General features: G+C 51.5%; 10 protein-coding genes across 10 annotated transcripts; 5 read left to right on the top strand and 5 right to left on the bottom strand.

The window, feature by feature from the left end:
* Positions 1-1,876: 1,876 nt before the first annotated feature.
* Positions 1,877-2,596, bottom strand: MAA_05903 (Ribosomal protein L37ae; the record flags this gene model as incomplete). Its single annotated transcript, XM_007823901.1, has 4 exons — positions 1,877-1,940; positions 2,047-2,211; positions 2,485-2,502; positions 2,565-2,596. The coding sequence occupies 4 exons, from the start codon at positions 2,594-2,596 to the stop codon at positions 1,877-1,879; spliced, it is 279 nt and encodes a 92-aa protein (XP_007822092.1).
* A 785-nt stretch (positions 2,597-3,381) lies between these two features.
* MAA_05904 (saccharopine dehydrogenase) lies at positions 3,382-4,932 on the top strand (the record flags this gene model as incomplete). Its single annotated transcript, XM_007823902.1, has 5 exons — positions 3,382-3,436; positions 3,513-3,656; positions 3,742-4,090; positions 4,141-4,706; positions 4,775-4,932. The coding sequence occupies 5 exons, from the start codon at positions 3,382-3,384 to the stop codon at positions 4,930-4,932; spliced, it is 1,272 nt and encodes a 423-aa protein (XP_007822093.1).
* Positions 4,933-5,681: 749 nt separating this feature from the next.
* Positions 5,682-6,280, top strand: MAA_05905 (Peptidyl-prolyl cis-trans isomerase, PpiC-type; the record flags this gene model as incomplete). Its single annotated transcript, XM_007823903.1, has 4 exons — positions 5,682-5,798; positions 5,860-5,962; positions 6,059-6,195; positions 6,263-6,280. The coding sequence occupies 4 exons, from the start codon at positions 5,682-5,684 to the stop codon at positions 6,278-6,280; spliced, it is 375 nt and encodes a 124-aa protein (XP_007822094.1).
* A 279-nt stretch (positions 6,281-6,559) lies between these two features.
* Positions 6,560-7,263, bottom strand: MAA_05906 (Ribosomal protein S12e; the record flags this gene model as incomplete). Its single annotated transcript, XM_007823904.1, has 3 exons — positions 6,560-6,690; positions 6,777-7,092; positions 7,261-7,263. 3 exons carry the CDS (start codon positions 7,261-7,263, stop codon positions 6,560-6,562), a joined length of 450 nt encoding a protein of 149 aa, XP_007822095.1.
* Positions 7,264-7,923: 660 nt separating this feature from the next.
* On the top strand, positions 7,924-8,576 carry MAA_05907 (Ribosomal protein S8; the record flags this gene model as incomplete). Its single annotated transcript, XM_007823905.1, has 2 exons — positions 7,924-8,056; positions 8,317-8,576. 2 exons carry the CDS (start codon positions 7,924-7,926, stop codon positions 8,574-8,576), a joined length of 393 nt encoding a protein of 130 aa, XP_007822096.1.
* Positions 8,577-9,289: 713 nt separating this feature from the next.
* On the top strand, positions 9,290-11,173 carry MAA_05908 (glycosyltransferase family 90 protein; the record flags this gene model as incomplete). The annotated part of the gene is made up of 1 exon (XM_007823906.1): positions 9,290-11,173. One exon carries the CDS (start codon positions 9,290-9,292, stop codon positions 11,171-11,173), a length of 1,884 nt encoding a protein of 627 aa, XP_007822097.1.
* Positions 11,174-11,618: 445 nt separating this feature from the next.
* MAA_05909 (RNA polymerase II-associated protein) lies at positions 11,619-13,128 on the bottom strand (the record flags this gene model as incomplete). Its single annotated transcript, XM_007823907.1, has 2 exons — positions 11,619-12,775; positions 12,858-13,128. 2 exons carry the CDS (start codon positions 13,126-13,128, stop codon positions 11,619-11,621), a joined length of 1,428 nt encoding a protein of 475 aa, XP_007822098.1.
* A 724-nt stretch (positions 13,129-13,852) lies between these two features.
* On the bottom strand, positions 13,853-14,626 carry MAA_05910 (Retrieval of early ER protein Rer1; the record flags this gene model as incomplete). The annotated part of the gene is made up of 4 exons (XM_007823908.1): positions 13,853-13,938; positions 14,007-14,306; positions 14,362-14,479; positions 14,558-14,626. 4 exons carry the CDS (start codon positions 14,624-14,626, stop codon positions 13,853-13,855), a joined length of 573 nt encoding a protein of 190 aa, XP_007822099.1.
* An 869-nt stretch (positions 14,627-15,495) lies between these two features.
* On the bottom strand, positions 15,496-17,103 carry MAA_05911 (cytosine-purine permease; the record flags this gene model as incomplete). The annotated part of the gene is made up of 1 exon (XM_007823909.1): positions 15,496-17,103. The coding sequence occupies one exon, from the start codon at positions 17,101-17,103 to the stop codon at positions 15,496-15,498; it is 1,608 nt and encodes a 535-aa protein (XP_007822100.1).
* A 786-nt stretch (positions 17,104-17,889) lies between these two features.
* Positions 17,890-19,911, top strand: MAA_05912 (Pseudouridine synthase, TruD, insertion domain protein; the record flags this gene model as incomplete). Its single annotated transcript, XM_007823910.1, has 1 exon — positions 17,890-19,911. One exon carries the CDS (start codon positions 17,890-17,892, stop codon positions 19,909-19,911), a length of 2,022 nt encoding a protein of 673 aa, XP_007822101.1.
* Between the last annotated feature and the right edge of the window lie 182 nt (positions 19,912-20,093).

Raw genomic sequence — 20,093 nt, 5'->3', positions numbered from 1 at the left:
GTGTGAGTGGTTCCTCGTGTGCGCTTGTCACCGCCATTAAGGTTGCAACGACGCTGTACATGGATGGGAGACGATTGGCATAGTTTGTGAAAGCTGTCCATGTTTACCCTTTTTTCTTTTCCTCAAGGGTTGACTCACGAGGTCACGAAGCGCACTGCTCACGGCTCTCAACAATCATTCTATTCTAAGCCTGGCATCTAGGGCCTTGGACGGTTTGATCTCCGCGTCCTGTAATTGACCCAATCCCGCCTGTTGTGTTTCTTCTTCTGTTCCTCCATGCCCCTGACATTTCGAGTTGGATCGTCGTCACATTCACACCCCTCGCAAGCAATCTATTCCACCTACATACATGATTTCCCGCGCATTCAAACCCACCCCAGAGGGCAATCAGCCGCCCACGGCCAATGGGACTCGGGTCCTTGGTAAGCCTGGCTCATAGTGCAAACATGCATTCTAGGCGACTTAATAGCACCGTCTGTTTGACTCCTCTGTCAGTGTTGGCTTGGAAACGCAGCCGCTTGGCCGTGACACTCCCCGCGTCGCTACGGGCCCGGCTGAATCCATGTACATAACCCATGTGTCGGCATGGACATTCTTCTTTTGTCAGGCTCGCGGCATCGGCCGACATGGATGCTTGGCACCTGAGCGGTCTTTGGGCGTGCCACCTTTCGGTATAATACTTACGACTGTACGGAGTAATCCACGACTCTGGCTCGCTGTGGAGCAAGCCAAATCGTGGTCCCTGTGGACTGGATATTTTGCAAACACTCCTGGCTTCATGTTCAGGTCACCCGTATAGTAGTTATGACGCAGGGATGTTCTGTCCCCCGGGCCTCGCTGCCAGCCAGGCCCGGAACTTGCCAGACCGTAAATTGCAGTGACTCATGCCGCTGGCAATTAAAAGTAAAAAAAGAGGGCAATGCCATGCCATGTTGATTGCATAAGCAGGCCCTCGTAGTCACAGCAGGATCCTGGATAACAAGGCGGAATAGCAAACAAATCATGCTACAGCTGCTCGCCTTGCACAGGCACGGGGCAAAAAGCCTCCGACTTGGACCGGGGCGTGGAGAGGAATGGGCCGAGGGACGGTGATGGCTGCATGCGACGAGGAATAACGGTGGCTAGGTAGTCATAGTTGCGGACATTGATATAAATCAGAGTTTCGGCAAGCGTCTAGTTGTTACGTGTAGCCTGGGCTATCTTGGGTGCGAGTCAGGGCCTGCTTGGTTCTGACGTGGTTGGCATAGTATTACCAAGGTTACCCAAGGCGTATTATGCTGGTGATGGGGACAATTGACACGTCATTTGGGACTGGACACTCGAGGTTCCTCTTTTTTCTCATGTATCATGTATGCCGCCTTATAGTTGGGCTTGGTTCTTTATATATCAGGCCGCAGTTGTTGCGGGAGGCCCAAGTCTGTATGCGACTGGTCTACTATGCAACTGACAGTGCTTTGGTATACAAATGTAGAGCTTGGGGGGGCTGGATGGTTCATGGTAAACCTTGTGCGTCCGAAGCCAGGCCAGCTATTTGCACGATTCAATTCTTAATGGTCGTTTCTGTCGCGGAACATCTAGTGCGCAGTCCAACTATGCTGCCTGTAGATAAAAACATCACGTCTCACGATTTATCGTCGTAGGCGAGTTGGTTGATGGTGGGAGGTACAGCGTGTCGGCAAAAAATGGGAAAAAGAAAATGAATGAGCCAGAGACCATGAAACCGTTGTTTTTTTATATTCCATTGCTAATCGACCGGCCTCTATGACCCAAGTTCGAATGTCGACGTCCATTTCGTCCACTCGTAGTGCAGAATTCCCCATACACCAGACCGAAAAGCAAATGCCGTAAACGCTCCTCTCCCGTCGTGAATGCTCCCTTAAACTTCAGCAATCTCCCTCAATCGTCGCAGAGTTGAGCGCATGGCAGCGGCGGCGGGGGTGCTACATGCCCAGTTAGTACAACAGACTCCAACTTTGATTCATGTATTTCCCCCTTCGTGGCCAACTCTCGACGACAAGGCTGGGTAGAATTCGTGATGAAACGTACGCAACAACGTAGGCACCGCCAGCGATGGTGCGATTGCAGCCCTTGCAGTTCCAGATACCGGTGGAGTGGCGCTTGACGGTGACCTTGCCGCAGAAAGTGCAGGTGTACTTGGCGTGCTGGGTGATTTCCATCTTCTTCACCTGCTTTCGCAGGGAAGCACCGTAACTATACGACAAGGTTAGTTTTGTTGTCTTGCAAGTTCAATCTCGGTAGTTGGCGGGGCGAGGGCGGCAGTCGTGTCGGTTGTCATGGCTGTGGCATAATTTGTTGTGGTTGGTGACGGTAAACTTCCGAGGCAATAATATCCGAAATTTCGAATCAACTCCCACCTCCTTTATCACCAGCCGCGTCCAAACCGCCCTGGAGCTTTGCAAAATCGAGTGTCGGGCGTCGTGGGATATTCGTGTGGACGGGAGGATAAAATTTCTGGCAACTTACCGGGTACCGTATTTACCGCTGCAGTCGTAGTTAGCAATTGAAAAGCAATACGCGGGCATGTTGAATATGTTTATACGTACGTGACACCGACCTTCTTCGTGCGCTTGGTCATCTTGATTGATGTGTGAGGGTTGTCGTTGGGGTGGAAGACGACGAGTGACGGGAAGTGTTTGATGCTTGACCTCGATTGCGGCTGGGGCCACCGAAAATGTGCTGGAGTTGTGATTTTCCTTAGGGCAAGCACGTGAGCTTGGCGGGCCAAGCGAAAATGCTCTGAAGTTCCACATTTCTGTGTAAATTGGCCTTTATTTTTTTTGTACTCAGGATGGATCACATGATCAATCAGGTGACAATCTGCTCGACAACGGGACCCGCAACCTAGCCTCGATCTAGCTAGTCAACGGCGGAGTTTCCTCTAGAACCTTTTTGATTCTCCGCTCAGTTATCACTTGGGGTGAGCTGACTCTGCGGCGGCATGTTACTTGGGTAGCTAAACTGCAACGCGCAGCTGAGAAGTAAACATCAACCTGCGCTATTTGAGCCTTGGCCCATTTTCAACTTCTGTCCTGCTTTCTGGCAACTCCCCGCTTATCCAATTCGACGGCCCACGGCCGGGGGTGGGGCGCCGGACTACATACATACGTATTCACCATCGCAAGCAAGGCAGCCACCTCAAGTCAGGACAACTTGACCTCATCGCCCGCTGCTGGGATATTCAAAGTCCGCAGTTCAATCGCTATTATTTAAAACACCCATTCTAATAACCGAGATTTTAAAACAGCCTTCCACGGCATAAATTCCTTCTGTTGTGTTTTTTGTTTGGAATTGCACTCGTCCCTGAACCCCTGTGATCCATTACGCCATCAATCACCAGCTTCCCCCTTTGATATTGCAATAATGGCTTTCAAAAACCATGGCCGTCAGTATGACTTGGTCGTCTTTGGAGCCACTGGTAAGCGTGACCGCGATAATTCGGTTATTTTTGTAGTTGTGGAAAAAGGCCGTGATGCTAATGGCTGCCTGAACAGGATATACCGGTCAATTGACAGCCGAGCATGTCGCCAAGTTTCTCCCAACGAATCTGAAATGGGCTGTGGCTGGACGGTCAGAATCCAAGCTTCAGAGTTTAGTCGAGGATTGCAAGAAGCTTAATCCTGACCGTTTGCCACCCAGTATGTCTAATCTTGGCCGCTTGTTCCCTGCCTTCAAAACATCTTGGTGTAGCAGCCACCGGAATCAGCTCTAACAAGCTCTTAGGCATTGAGATTGCAAATACAAACGATGAATCTCAATTAGAAGCTCTGATCAAAAAGACCTTTATAATCATCACCACCGTTGGTCCCTACTGCGTGTATGGCGAACCAATTTTCAGACTCTGCGCCGAGACTGGCACCCATTATCTCGATTGCACCGGCGAGGCTCCCTGGGTTGCTCGCATGATTAAAAAGTATGAAAGCACGGCGAAGAATTCTGGAGCCATCATGATACCTCAGTCAGGAATAGAGTCTGCGCCGCCTGATCTAATATCGTGGGCCATGGCGCAACATGTGCGGACAGAATTGGATGCTCCTACCAAGGACGTTGTTGTTACTATTCATAAGCTCAAGTACGTTTTGCGCCTCTCCAGAAACAATCCCTTATCCTAACTATCAGCAGTTCTGCTCCCTCGGGTGGTACTCTAGCCACTGTGCTAGTCCTCTTTGAAAAGTTTTCCTTGAAAGAGGTTATTGAATCCACGAAGCCGTTTGCGACATCTCCAATTCCTTATACCTCCGGTGCCAAACCGCAAAAAGGACTTCTCCAAAGCATTCTGGGTGTCACATCACGACCAAATCTGGGTCTTCTTACTACATCTATTGCTGGAACGACAGATCAGACCGTTGTTACCAGAACATGGGGTCTGTTACATGAGATTCCCAGTAGGAAGAAGGAATTCTATGGGCCTAGGTTTACTTGGAGTGAATACTTCAAAGCTAGAAATTGGCTCCATGGGATCGGTATTCACTTTGCGCTAGCCATTGGAAGCTTCTTCCTGGTATTCGTGCCCCCCGTCCGGAGTCTCGTGAAAAGATTCATCTACCAGCCAGGAGAGGGTGTCAGCAGGGAAGACATGGAAAAGGAAGAGGTAGAGTTTCGTGGTACTGCCACGCCCGACATTGAGAGCAATCCATCTCAAAAACAAGCCTTCTGCCGTGCCTGGTTCCACGGCAGTTTGTACATGCGTAAGTGCCCATCACGGCTGACGCCTAGAAATGTGAAATCATGTTACTGACTGACATGTGCGTCATAGTGACAGGGTTGTTTCTTGCTGAGGCTGCACTAACCATTCTTGAAGATGATCTTGATTTGGGAGGTGGTGTATTTACTCCCGCGTGCTTGGGACAAAAGTATCTTGATCGTGTGAATGATGCTGGCTTCAAAATTGAAGTCAGGACTGTTGAGGGCTAATTTGCGCCAGCTGGGGTGTCATGTGTACTGATATTTGAACATTTGCGTCAACCTTGTGACAGGGTCGTTGTCCGGTCAAGTGCGAGCTCGATGCTATCGGAACTGGCTTTATTGGCATTATTTCTTGCGTTTCTTGTTCTGTCATCGGAGGCAATAGTAACTTTGGCCAATTTCCTGTATTACCCTACGTATAATATATGTTTGCAGCTGGTCGTACGAAGCTGAATACCCTTCTCAGCTCTAACACACCGGGCCTTTCCTCATGGGTCAGGATGATAATTTGCTTGCATAACCGCCGGTGCCGCCAACGCATACTGTGGAATACCATTCGCCACAAATAACGCAGCTAACAAAGTCTTGTGAGTATGATGCGCAGCTACTGGTCGTTTGTGAATACCGCTTTCTGCAATAGTAATTGCGTTTGGCGCAGAATCTAGACTTCTGGCTCGTTGGCTACCAAGCACCCAGGTAGTTGTTAGCTTATCACTTGAGCCAAATGCGCGTAGAAATAAACGCTTCGTAAAACTGCCCTTGGTCTACTATCCTCAACAATGCGGCATGGCGTCGACAATGCGGACTTAAAATAAAAAGGTGCGCATGCTTATTCGCAAGTCGCGTAATGGAGTACGTTGTATGTATTTCGTACGGAGTAGCCATTGGGCTTGGCCAAACACTCAAGCCTCAACCTCACAACCTACATAGCCGAAAATTAACCAGGGCCATTGAGCATTCATCCTCCCGCAATCAACATGGGAAAAAACGATAAAAAAGGCGCCGAAAAGTCCGCCGGTAAGGGCAAAGGGGCGGACAAGGAATCGGGAGGCAAAGGCAAGGGAGCGCAAGCCATCAACGTGCGGCACATCTTGGTGAGTATTGCGGCCAGATCCATCATTCGAGGCACAGCTCTAACCTCGAGATGCGCCAAAGTGCGAGAAGCACGCCAAAAAAGAAGAGGCTCTTGCCAAGCTCAATGATGGTGTCAAGTTTGACGAAGTAGCGCGCAATTACTCAGAGGACAAAGCGAGACAAGGTTTGCCACAGCCAATCACTAGCCATCATCATCATCATAATCATCATCATAAAATCGACAACACGACCCAGCTGACAGCATGCTCAATTACCACAGGAGGCGCACTGGGATGGAAAACCAAGGGTAGCCTGGACCCCAAGTTTGAGGAAGCGGCGTTTGCCCTGGAGCCTAGTACGACAAATAATCCCAAGATTGCCGAAGCCAAGACGGAGTTTGGCTATCATATCATCATGGTAAGTTTCTGACAGATCTGGAGAATCCTTAACAAAATGACTTGTTATTCATTGACAATCGGGGCAGGTTGAGGGACGCAAGTAGTTTACAATCATAACGATACGACAGTCACATAAATCACACATTCGCAAAGACTATGAATATGAAATACCATGTTGTGAAGCTGAAACTTTTGTCTCTTTTTTTATTATTCTTTTCCTCATGCCAAGGCCTGTGCCACACTGAGACCTGAACCCATACTGAACCCAGCTGAAGTGCCTAGAGTACAACCGCAAGTGTCGTGTCCGGCGGTCTTGAAACACCAAGTCCGCACCTCTATTACCCTTCAAAATTCAACGCCGTATCGTGAACATGTAAATAACTTTACGAAGGCTGAGAAGTCTGGAAGTAGTTGAGGAGGATGGAGCGCTCTTGCGACTCCTCACCCCAGTCCTTGACCACGACGCAAGAGCAGTTGACAACCTTGCGGGCGTTGCCCTCACGGTCAAGAACGCCTGTCATTCGATAGTTAGCAAGAAATTGCCCTCCCTCTTTCTGAGCGCATCGACACCGAGAGCTGTGTTTTTAGGAATTCACATACAGAGACCGGCCCACTCGCCAAGCTGCTTGCCATCCTGAACCTTGATCAGGGGAATCTTATGCTCATCACAGAGGGCGGCAACAAGCTTCTTGTAGGCATCCTCCTCGCAGTTCTCGTTCAGGACACACATGTGAGCCTGGCGACGGTCGAGAGCCTTGGAAGCCTCGCGGAGACCGCGGGCGAGGCCATCGTGCATGAGAGCCAGCTTCAGAACACCCTTGAGGGCGTCCAGAACGGACATCTGGCCCTTGGGGGCATCGGCCGAAACCTCAACCTCCTCGGAGACTTCGGGGGCGTTGTTCTCTTCTACGTCCGACTACAAGTTGAGTAACATGTTAGCAATTGTTCGTTTTTTTCGATCAAGCCAAGTTCGAGTCGACTGTGTGTGACGGCGGGGTGCGATGCGCTGCTTGCAATATCCTGCCTTCCAAGACATAAATTCGCAAAGGACCGGCTCGTGTAAGATTTTTTTAGAAATACTAACCATCTTGAGTGTTTATCTTGTCGGGCGATCCTCGAAGATTTCAAGTGTTTGGTTAAAGGGAAAAAGTAAGTGACGGAAGTTTCGTCGTGAGGGTGGTGGGCTTGGAGGGACGGACGGTCCAAACGAGGATTTGCCGAAATCCCTGGTGGCCAAGTGCGTGGTGCGTGATGGTTTAGGGCATTTTTACGTGCACGGACCACCAGGGCACACGAAATCGCTCCAATTGGCCCCACCCACCAGCGAAACTGCTCCCAGCCTGTGTGCCCGACGCTTTTTTTTACGACTCCCACGACAGTCTCGCCATCCATCCAGAGCCGACAAAGCAACCGCTGAGGTATGTAGAATTCTTGCAAGCACTGACAGCGATTCGGAATCCAGCAGGATGATGCCTCTTATCGTGGTTGGGGAGAGCAATCCTGGGCGCCGCGACGGGTGAGGACGTGATTTGTGCTGGCAATGCTGTCGAAATACGTCGAGAACCTGGTCGCGGGACGCCCTCGATACGCTTCTCCTCTTCGAAAATGAGCGGCAGAACCCTCCTCGATAATTGATCCCTGGAGGGCACTCTTCTTGCTCACGACCACGCGAGGCTAACACCGATTTTTCTTTGGCAGATACCTCATTTCCAGCTCGACTTGAGAATCTCCGTACAACACCGCCAAAATGGTTCGCACTTCCGTTCTCCACGACGCCCTCAACTCCATCAACAATGCCGAGAAGACCGGCAAGCGTCAGGTCCTGATCCGACCTAGCTCCAAGGTCATCGTCAAGTTCCTCCAGGTCATGCAGCGCCACGGTACGTAACCCGCCACAAGACGCCTATTTGGACTTTTCTCTCCTGCACGCAGATGGATCCCTTGACCACCATTATTCGGCATGATAACTAGGGCGACGGTCTTTTTACGCACCACGGCCCAGCCCCTATAAGTTGCCGATAAATTGAAGTCCTGCGGTGGTCTTGGGTCTGTCTGCGAACGGGGGAGAATTGCCCCTGTCCATTCCAAGTCAATATATCCGAGTCTTGTCGCAACATAGCTAAAACATTGTTCTGTGTAGGATACATTGGTGAATTCGAGGAAGTCGACGATCATCGCTCTGGCAAGATTGTCGTTCAGCTGAACGGCCGTCTCAACAAGACTGGTGTCATCTCGCCCCGATACAACGTCCGTCTGGCTGATCTCGAGAAGTGGGTCGTCAAGCTGCTGCCCGCCCGTCAGTTCGGCTACGTTATCCTCACCACCTCCGCCGGTATCATGGACCACGAGGAGGCCCGTCGCAAGCACGTTGCTGGCAAGATTATTGGTTTCTTCTACTAAGCGCGACGGATCATCAATAAAAAGAATTGGGGCATAGCTGGCGTTATGAAAAGGTTATGATGACAATGGCCAATACCCTGAGGCAGCCATTGGGATAGTCGCGAAATCGATGAATACATGCCTTGGTGAAGCTGCTACACTACAAAATCTCGAATGTTCCTAATGTGATTGCGTTTGATTGGTGATATTGCCGATATGCTGAGAGCTTGATGCTACCAGCCATTGTATACATCTAGACAGATAAATACCATTCATTGCCGCAAATTCGAGGGCCCCCAAAGTACGGCCACCCAATAAATACTAAGTACTTTCAAATTTCAACACTTTGTGTTCTGTCGATCTGCACAGCACCGGAGTCGTCTAGTAGGGTACAGGTACAAGCCGTTTCATCAACGTAGAGCGTCTTGCGGCGTACTAGTACCCTCCATGTTGTTGATGGGGCGACGGTGCCAAAAGCGGGTAGTAGCTATCAGAGTGGCTGCAGCCGACGGCGCTCTCGAAAGTAAACAGTGATCCATGACATCGTCCTCCATTCTCGTTCCACGTTCTGCATTTTCAATACCCGCATACCAGTGAGCTCTAAAATAACTCTGTATCGATTCTAGATTTTATTTCGAATATCCGTGCAAATAAAAACCCTCCGCTATCCAACTGACCTAGACGGTAGAGCTCTACACGCCAGTCTGCCAATTGGAAGGGGATCTGTAAACATTATGCTGCGACGACAACTTACTGTTTTCGCAGCATTTATATTCTTCACAGTTTGCATATACTCTGCGTTGCGAATATCACATCAAGAAACGAAATTAGTGGTTAAGCAGACGGGTAATACTAGATCAGACCAGTCGCCGTTGAAGCCATCGTTACATGAGGTACAGAAGTTAGAATCGACCTTGACGTTAGCATATGAGCCGACGACAATAAATGATGCACGTCCCAAATCAACACAGGCAGAGGAGCTGCAAGAGGATTGGGGCGATGCGACTACAATACACGGGGGCCCCAGGGCCAAGGATGTCTTGAGCTCGGAAAGACACCCCATTCAACATCTCATGACGGACGCAAGACGAGAGCTAGATGGGACGACGAAACGACAATCCAAGGATCTCGAAAGCGCAGTGAAAGAGTACCGTCGGCGATATGAAATACCGCCGCCTCCCCATTTCGACAAATGGTTCGAATTCGCGAGGTCCAACAACGTCCAGCTCATCGACGAATTTGACACGATATACAATCTCATCACACCATTCTGGGGACTAAAACCGAAAACTATTCGAGCCAGAGCCAAAGAGGCACTAGGAAATGACAACGCACTCATCGGCGTTGCCATACGCAACCACCAGATTTCACACATGGAAGGCGGCATGGAATGGCAGCGCAATGCTACGCAAGGCATGCTAGACGGCTTCCTGAAGTATTTGCCCGATATGGACCTCGCATTCAATATCCACGACGAGCCGAGAGTTATCGTCCCCCATGACGATCTAACGAGGCTTGTGAAAAAGGCCAAGACGGAGAATATGCCCGCGTCAAACTCAGTCAAGAGGCCCACGAATGATTTTTCCAAGACGTCCCCTGAGCTGAGCGACAAGATGATATTCGAACAAGTCAAGCACTCGAGGTTCAATTCGTTTAGCCGACAAGCAACGTGGACTCATTCGCGAATGTCATGCCCCCCGGAGAGCCCTGCCAGAATTCTAGAGGAAGATGAGCGATGGGACGACCTTAGCCAGTACGGTGTTAGCGAACTTGGCTTCGTGTACAACTCCACGGCCATGGCGGACATCTGTTTCAGTCCCTCGCTTAGCTCGACATATGGCTTCTTCGACAGGCCAAACACATATAAAGTAGTGCATGACCTGTTTCCCATCTTCTCGCAGTCCAAGATCTCTTCATACAATGACATCATTTACCCTTCGCCGTGGTACTGGTACGACAAGGTCAAGTATAAGCAAGAAGAGGATATGCCCTGGGACGAAAAGGACAGCAAGTTATACTGGCGGGGTTCCACGACGGGCGGTTTTAGTCGCGACGGCGGTTGGAGGAGACAGCACCGTCAACACTTTGTCAAGAAGATTAATGCTGGAGGACAGGCAAAGATTGTCAATAACCAGGGGAGTCAGAGTAGACCAAAGTGGGCGGTAACCGAGGTCTCTCGCGCCGATTACAGCACTCTCACGGACGTTTCATTCTCTCATATTGGTCAGTGCGATGAGGGAGACTGCAAGGCACAACAGGCCTTTTTCAACGTTTCGTCTCGTGTGAATCAAACCGATGCCTGGGGATACAAGTACCTCCTGGATATGGATGGAAATGCCTTCTCAGGCAGGTTTTTAGCATTTTTACAAAGCATGAGCCTGACATTCAAGTTCGCCTTGTTTCGGGAATGGCATAACGAATGGCTTAAGCCGTGGGTTCATTATGTCCCGTTGAGCTTGCAAGGTGATGACTGGCTCGAGACAGTGCGGTTCTTCAATGAGAGCAGTTTGGGTGCGGAGGACGGTAAAAACATGGCGATGGAGAGCCGAGAGTGGGCAGCGAAGACGATGAGGAAGGAGGATATGGAGGTTTGGTTTTTCAGGTTACTACTTGAGTGAGTTTTTTTCTTCTTTGGCTGCGCTTGTCTTGATTATTGTTGGACTGACGAATTGTAGGTATGCGCGCGTGATTGATGATCAAAGGGCCATTATTGGTTTCGATATGTTTAGTTCGGGGAAAAAATTATAGGGTCTGTATATGTTGGTTGGATCACGACTTTTGATTAGAGGTATTTTTGCTTGCATGGTATGGCGTCGGCGTTGTAAATTGCATATTCATGAGCGATGGCATAGCATTGGGCATGGTTTGAATGCACTTTGGATAACCTGGGTACTTGGGGGCATTTTTGTTTCAACTTGGCTTTAAGAAACTCAATCCGCAATCATGTATATATCCCTGCGCCTACCGGTAATGATGATTACCATCCAATATTTCGCTATATAATCTGCAAGACAACTTTTGCGTATTAACTTACGTACAAATCCTCGTCTGCTCTGAGTCGCCTTAGTCCTCATCCTCATCGGCTTCCGCATCTCTTTCCCCGGAAGGCGAGCGTCTCTCGGCCACTTCGCTACCATTTGCCTCTGCGTCTTCACCATCTACCTCACCAACGTCTTGGTCCTGCGCGGGCTCCTCCTCCGCTTCCTGCTCCCAACCAAGAGGGTGATGCTCGTACTTCCTCATGGCGTCGAGCATTTCCTCGGTTGGGTCATCGACGGTGATGTCCAGCTGGTCGACGATTTGCTCCTCCTCTTGGGAAATACCAATCGTTCGGGCGATATTCTTGGTTCGCTGCGGCCGGATGGTTGACTTTTGCATGACGGGGTAGTAGTACATTGCTTTCTGTTTCGGATAGGCATCCTCGTCGTTGTACGCAAGAATCACCTCGTCCTCGTACTTGGTAGGGTGATCGAGCTCGGTCTCGTGAGAGGTCTCGTATGCTCGGACCCTGTTGAACTGGAAATAGCCACCGCTCTCGCCCTGGTGCGTGTACAGCTCTTCGCCGTCATGGTCAGGGTCGTCGACATCGAACTTGCGGCGGAAGTTGTCCGCTACAGAGCTGCTCTGTCCGAGGTAGAAGTCGTAGTTCATCAAGTTTTGAGGCTTGGGGTTGTTTTCGGGATCCTGCTCGTGCGCCTCGAGGGCAGCCTCGTAAGCCGCGTCCTCGGCCGCCGTGCGCTCTATCGGCCGCAGCAGACCGCTTAGAAGACGCGTGTCGTACTTGTTTGACTTGCCGACGGGATTGGTCTGGAACTTGACCGTGACGTAGGCGCCGGAATCGGGGAAGGCGTGGAGGTCTGGTAGGAGGGGGATGGCCTGGACGACCTTGAGGTGCTTTTTTGTAGGGTGCCTGACTCGCTTGGGATCTTTGAGGTCCTGCTGGGCAATATCGAAGCCATGGTCGATCTTGCGTTTGATGACTTGGGGCGAGTCGGCTGCAGCTTCGGGGGCATGTCGTTGAGGCTTCCGTGCCTTGGCGAGCAGGGCTCGCGGGTTGCCTCCCTCGTGTCTCTTTGGCGTCGATGACGAGATGTATTCTGTTCGCCGGAGGAAGGATACGTTTGCTTCGGCCACCTTGGGCTTGCCGAGAGCCGCGATAGGTCTCAAAAGCGCCCTGTCGTGAGGGTGGACGGCTGGAGCTTGTGCGGGAGCCTGGATAGCTGTTACATGCGTTAGTCGACTTGCGCGCGAACGAAGAACATTCAACTGATGGACACATGCGTGCCATTCGGGCAAGCTCACATCGTTCATCGCCGTCAAACACGCCGGGCATGCCCACTAAGTCCAAGGGCATGCCGAGCTCGGCATCGGCCTCGATATTCAGCGGCTGCTCTCTCGCTAGCCGCGAAGCGAATCCAGGAGTCGTATACTGTCCACTCGCCAGGCCCATATTAGGGATGTCCAGCAGCTTAGGCGGATTGGGTGGCGGAGGCAGGGCATTGGAGAAGCGAATTCGCGCGATGAAGTCTTGATGCACCATGCGCTCACCAGAGCGCGCCCCCGAGGACGACATTGTGCTGGCAACGCAAGGCAGTCAGCCCCGAAATGTGCAAAAATGGCAGAATGCTCGCACAATCTCGTGTGTTTCGGTTCTCGCGAGGTTGAAGACAGACAGAGTCGCAGATGGTCCGTCGCCAATGGTGAGGTGTAAGTTGCGAAGTTGCGAAGTTGCGACTGGGCCAGGTCGGGCCAAGGCTGGGGGAAAAAAGCCAGCGGGAGGGCGAGGCTGCGGTCCGACGATGCAAAGCTGGTGCGGCAGCTCCCCGCCGCCCGCACCTTCCGGTGCGTGAAATCTTGTCTGCGACGGCGGCGGTAACATTTCAAAATAAAAAACGGAGGCTCAATTATTTCCCAATGTTACTTTGATTCAATTTTTAATTCTGTCTCTCATCAACGGACCATCTCCAAGAATCGGGCCCGCATTCGGCTCTCGTTCCGTTATGACACCGCATTTTCCCAACAGCCCACCCACCATTTGTCTAATGCCGATCTATTATGTCCCTGCTACCTGCTACGCATAAAATGCCCATCACTCTGGTGTTACAAGCCGATCCCAATTTCAAGCCCGCGCAGCATCTCCCCATAACATTAACTACCAGCTCCCAAAAAGCCAGCATGTGTTTGTACAATAGACACCGAAAAGAAAACAAGGGCCATTGGCGTTTTGTGATAATTCATGTCGGAACGTGGGCAGGGGGGATGCCGTCCGCTACCTGTTCTCCTGCATAGAGAGACGACTAAGAGCTGTCTTTGCGGTAGTTCTTCTTGCCCATGGTAAATGGAACGTAGCGATACTTGATCATATGCTGAATTTGCTTGCGCACTGAGGAGGAATAGAAGTGGTCAGCCAAGGTGTTGTCCAACGTGGAAACGTCCAACGTGAGAACTTACTCGTCAGGACAAAGAGAATAATCCAATACATGACCAGGACAGGCCAGAAGACGGGAATGTTGAAGAATTCGAAGAAGGTGCAGAAGAAGGAGATGGCAATGGCACGGGTAGCCCAATACCAAAACTTGAACTCGGGAAGACGCCTAATGAAGGGCTTGAACTCCTCATCCTGCTTGGTCGGGAGGGTCCCTACGGCACCATCTTCCATGTCCTGGTCGACCGCATCGTTGGAAGGGTCAAATTTGGGCTGGAGGAAAGCCAGAAACAGGTTGAGCAGATAAATGCCGAGCGCATAGGCAACTGTGGGAGGAGTCAGCGGACCGTAGAATGAAAAGACGTCGGACCCTCAACATACCAATGTACCATCCCTGGATGAAGAAAATGCGCACGAAGAAGAGTAGTAGGCTGACGCCGGTTGCAACCCATCTGTAGAGCACAAAGGGCGTAGACTGGTCGAGCAGAGCTTGGTAATGCTACTTCCGAGTTAGCGCAACTATTTCTTGTTCAATGACAATGTTCCCGTCTCGTATACGACTGGCGTGTCGGCGTACCCTTTGCAGTTTGGTCGTGTGGGCTGTGACAGCGGCGAAAGGGGTCTGTTCAGGCTCTGGCGCATCCATGATGAGGATTTTCGTTTCTCGTTGAGACGAGGCGAGTTCGATAGGGGATGTTGAGAAGAGAGAAGCCGCGGGGTTAAAAAGTGGACATAAATCACGGCAGGAGACCTACGCGACGCTATCGCAAGGCCTAGCGGTCGCGAGCAGATGAGGGTGTTGAAGACGGATGAAGATGCAAGAAGAGAGTATGCTGGTTGGGGAAAAGGGACACTTTGACGGCCATCGCGAACTTGAACGTTGGCATCTTTGCTGTGGCGCGTGGGGCTTTTTTTAGGCTGTCAGCAAAAGCTGGACGCTGAACACACCGGATCGACTCTCTAGACTCTGTACTCCGTAGTACGTAGTGCTAGTATGGTCGGAGTCCTCGGTCTGGTCACTCACAGCCACACAATATTGCCTCCTGCCCCCGTTGTGGACATCGACCAATCATGTAGTCGACTTTTTCATCTGTGGAGCCGCCGTGCATGCTACTCGCTCCCTGTCCCTGAAATCCCTGAATGTCCTTTCTATTTGCAGCCTGGTGAGGGAACTTAATATTCTTTGTCTTCATTGCCAAGTTGACTGTTCAGGGCAGGGCTGTGCATGCAGGGGTTGGACTTGGGTGCTATGCTGAACCATAAAAATAGGGGTCTGTCTGGTGGCAGTGGCCAACAAGCACCAGAATGAATCAGTCTGCCCCATGACACTCAAAGAACAGCCAGTTCATTCATCAACCGGCACATGAGGTCTCTGTTGAGGATTCAAATGTTTCTCTCCGTGGACTTACGGTTTAGCTGTCTTCAGTGTTGCCGCCAATGGCCAGGTAGTCATCAGATATCAGGTAGCCTTTCCCAGTTTTGTTCACGTCTAGTTCCTATATACTCCGCGATGCATCACCGGCCAAGAATCCTCAACTCCAGATATCTCGCCGGCAGATATCCCAACGCGGTCACCACAAACGTCAATTCATTCGCAACATCACCGCCATTATCGCCAATTACCTTCGCCAGGGGTGCAACGAACCATGTCTGATTCATGCCCATACACCACGACACCACGCCGAGTCCAAACGCAGTAGCCGCGCCGATACCCAACGGTAACCTCGCAGGATCGTTCCATCCCTCGAGATCGTAATTCTCAAACTTCCCTTTGCGAAAGATGTAGTGCTCCTCCAACAATATGATGGCATAACTTGTGCACCAATACCCCAGGAGACTTAGAAAGTTTTGGAGGTACGTGTTGAGCTGTTCTCGCCCACCTACTGCTAGTGCAAGAATGCAAGCAAACGAAACCAGCGTCCAGACGAACCGGGGAATCAAAGCCAGCGGTCGTGCCAGCTGCTGAAACGACAGAGATGCGCTATAAATGCTAATAACGTTGGTATTGATGCCCGATAACACCAGCAAAGTGAGAAGAAACTTGGCAAATCCTCGTGGGTAGAGCATATCTTGAATCAGATAGCCCAGGCCGTCATGCTCGTACGTGTCTCGCCATTCGGTCTGAGTGTTCAGAGACGAGGCGACCACGCAGCCTGCCAGCATGCCAATCGATGTTGGGATCGCAATTCCAAAGCTTGTCATGAGGAAAACCTTGGTACGGCTGACGTCGGCGCGATAGTGGACGTAGTAGTCGCTGGCCGTCGTGCACCAGGCAGCGCTGGAACCGTACACGATGGCAATCAAGCTGAGAACCGCACCGCTTAACGTCGCGCCAGTGATGGAGGCGGGAGTCGAGTTGTCGGCGTACTTGCCGGTTTCGCCAAAGATGATGAGAAAGATGACGAAGAAGACAATCCACGCGTATCGTTCGTAGAACAAGATGGCATTGAGCCCAACGAATGAGATGAGCAGCGCCACCACGGCCAGGATGATGATGCCCAGAATGAGCGAAACATGGCCGTCCGAAACCGCTGTCAACGCAAGGCCGCCTGTGATGCAAGAAACAGCCGCCCAGCCCATCTGCTGAATGCAGTTTAGAATAGCAATGAGCTTGTTGGGCCACCATCCGAAGCTGTACCTGCTGACGCTCATCTGTCGCAATCCCGTGGCGGCACCGAATGTCGCACAGTAGCCTGTGACGATTCCGCCGAGAATAGAAGCAAATATAGTGATGAGAATAGTCTGCTTCAGACTCAGACCGAATTGCCACCCTAGAAAGCCCGTCGCGAAACAGGACGTGTTCATGGTTCCGCTAGCCCATAACAGAGCCATGGTGAGCTCTTCGGTCCAAGGCACATCTTTCTTGTCTTCCGCGCGTTTCCGAACAATGGCTTCAGATTCGATTCCGAACCTAGCATCCATGCGGGCTTCAAGGTTGCGCAGTTGGGCAAGTATTCCGCTCCTTGTTGAGCCAGCGGCACCCTGATCTGCTTTGTCACTCGAGTCCACGTCCAAGGCATCCTTCTCACCAGGTGTCTTGGGAACGATTCCCTGGCCTTTCTCTTCGTCCATTGACATCGTGGATATCTGGTCGTTTCGAAGAGAGGGGGTGAACTTGCCCATCCGGTGAGGTTTTCACTTCCCGATTCATTTGAGTGGAGGGTCAAATTAGTAGTCAAAAACTAAAACGGGAAATGGTGAATTTCTCATGTGGTGCCAGTCGTACGAGTTGACTAATCGCATTGTTCACGAGTTGTTGTGCTGGATCCAAGACCTCTAGCGATCCAAATGAGCTCCCCAAAGAGATTCATAACTTATCATTTTCACATACATTTTGTCTTACAACAGAAGATGACAATATAATTAAGCGTTTTAATAGTTCAAAAACGCCACTAAAGTGAGGCGCCCTGTGCAGTGTGCACCCGCTTCCATTTATTTCCCTTTACCGCCTACCATTTCTAGCCCATCCAGCATCCACCGCCTTCCCAAAGCGGCTACTTTACAGAACTGCCTAGCAGAGACTGTCAGTGAAAATCACGAACCACATTCAAAAGGCACTTTCATAGGGTGTCGCGCAAAAATTTTATTTCAAAGCGCGAAAGGAGGTGTTACAATGTCGGATAAGGATAAGGAGCATTTTAACGCACGCGCGGGATCATCCTACGCGGCGTCAATTGGCATCACTCACCGAACCACGCCATTGAAATGTTCATGGACTGGCGACATGAGAGTCAGGTACGTCGTTTTCATTCTCCCAATTTTCGTATGCTTCGTCTTGCCATGCGCTAATACACAAGGCCAGATTCTCAGACTTCCAAGTAAATGAGATCAACACAGATGGAACAGTTCTTCATTTGCGCACAATTGGGCTTGGAAACGAGAGAACGGTAAAGCTGGAACCCCCTCGTGATGCGTGCTGCGAGAGACACTAACTGGCTTCAGCAGCTGGAGCAGCCTCAAAACAGCGAGTCAAACGCCAGAAATGAAGACTCAAGTACACCACAAGATGAAAAGCCTCAGCCGGAGCAAACAATTGAGGTCCCCCAGGAAGACGTCAAAGTCCTCGAAGACCTCTCCACAGCCCAATTCGCCCAGGACCTGGTCAAGCTCTTCAACTACGGCAACGGCCCTTCATCCAACGATGCCAACACAGCTACCTCACCTGTCATCGACGACAAGCCCAAACGCGCTCAGCTCCACCAGGAAGTCCGCCGCATCTTCAAGTCCCGTCTTGAAACCACCACCGGCCACGACGGAGTCATCGTCGCCAACTACGTCTCCCCCCGCAAGGGGAAGAAGAGCAGAGGCCGTCGTGGTCAGCCGGGCGACGACGAACCAATGGGGGACTATCTCCATTTCACGCTGTACAAGGATAACCGCGACACCATGGATGCCGCCAACCAAATCGCCCGTCTGCTCAGAGTAAAGCCCCAAATCATCGGGTACGCGGGGACCAAGGACCGCCGCGCATCGACGACGCAACGCTGCTCAGTGCGACATCAGCGCAAGCGAGCGCTGGCAGGGCTCAACGGCAAGCTCTGGGGTATATCGACCGGCGACTACGAGTACCAGGAGCAACCCATTCACCTGGGCCAGCTCCTCGGCAACGAATTCGTAATCACCCTCAAGAACTGCAAAATGGCAGGCGAAACCGCCGCACAATCGCCCTCGGAGCGCCTCGCCTCCATGAGGAACAATGTCGAACCAGCGCTCAAACACATGTCCTCCCACGGATGGATCAACTACTTTGGCCACCAGCGCTTCGGCACCCACGACGTAGGCACGCACCAGGTCGGCAAGCTCATCCTCGGAGACGACTTCGAGGCCGCCGTCAACGCCCTCCTCCAATACGACCCCGAAATCGCAGCCAAGGCCGAAGCTGGCCAAGTCCCCGACGAGCCCTCCAAGAAGGACGACGCCCTCCGCCACCTCGCATGCATGCTCTTCCAAACAGGCAAGGACCTGAACCGAGCCGTCAAGGTCATCCCGCGGCGGTTCGCGGCAGAGTCATGCATCCTCCGCCACCTCACCCGCATGGGGAAGAACTCGGCGCGGGACTTTGCAGGCGCCATCACCCACATTACGCGTGGCCTGCGATCCATGTACCTCCACGCCTATCAGTCGCACGTGTGGAACCACGCCGCCAGCCAGCGGTACGCCCTGCACGGCAACAAGGTCGCAAAGGGCGACCTGGTCATTTCCGATGGCGAGACTCAGCCTGCGGCCGCGGAGCGGGAGCGGGACCAGGACGGCGACGAAGTCATCAACCCCGTCGAGGACGAGGAAGATGCACCCCTGCGTGCTCGCGCTCTCACCGAGGAAGAAGCCGCCAGCGGCAAGTACACCATTTACGACATTGTTCTCCCTTCGCCGGGCTACGATGTCATCTATCCGGATAACGAAATTGGCCAGTTTTACCAAGAGTTCATGGGCCGCGAGGAGAATGGTAGTCTTGACCCGCACAAGATGCGTCGCTTGAGAAGAGAGTTTAGCCTCCCAGGACGGTATAGGAAGCTGATGCAGAGGTTTTTGGTTGAACCTACTGTGGAGTTCAAGCTGTATGAGGACGATACAGAGCAGATGCACCCCACAGATTTGGATTTGATCAACGGTGCCAAGAAGAATGGGATTCAAGGGAAGAGGAAGAGAGATGAAGATGACCGTGGCCCTGCCAAGAAGATCAAGGCTGATGATGGCGAGGGCCAGGCTGAAGCAAAGATGGAGACGGCGAATAGCGAGCAGGACGCTACGAGTAGTAACGGTGCCGAGGCAAACACCGAGACAGAACTGCCCGCCGAACCTACCAAGATAGCTGTTGTCGTCAAGTTCCAGCTAGCAAGCAGTGCCTACGCAACAGTCACGCTCAGAGAGCTAATGGGTGATCGGTTGGATGAGGCTACACCATCAGACGAAGGGGTGGGCAACTCATGAGTTTGGATCTTGTTTAATGACATTGAAAGAGTTAAGAGAATAGAGAATAGAATTTGAAACCAATACCCGCCCGCACGCAGCACTGACGCCCCAATGTCCACAACCACATAAGGAAAAGAAAATTCCAAAAAAACAAGGAACAATCCGTTTTCATTCTCTCCAGAAATGAGACCCAAAAGGGA

The sequence above is a fragment of the Metarhizium robertsii genome, assembly GCF_000187425.2.
Source record: "Metarhizium robertsii ARSEF 23 chromosome Unknown MAA_Scf_2, whole genome shotgun sequence".
Classification (NCBI taxonomy): Eukaryota; Fungi; Ascomycota; class Sordariomycetes; order Hypocreales; family Clavicipitaceae; genus Metarhizium; species Metarhizium robertsii.
This window is presented reverse-complemented; position numbering and strand designations above follow the sequence as displayed.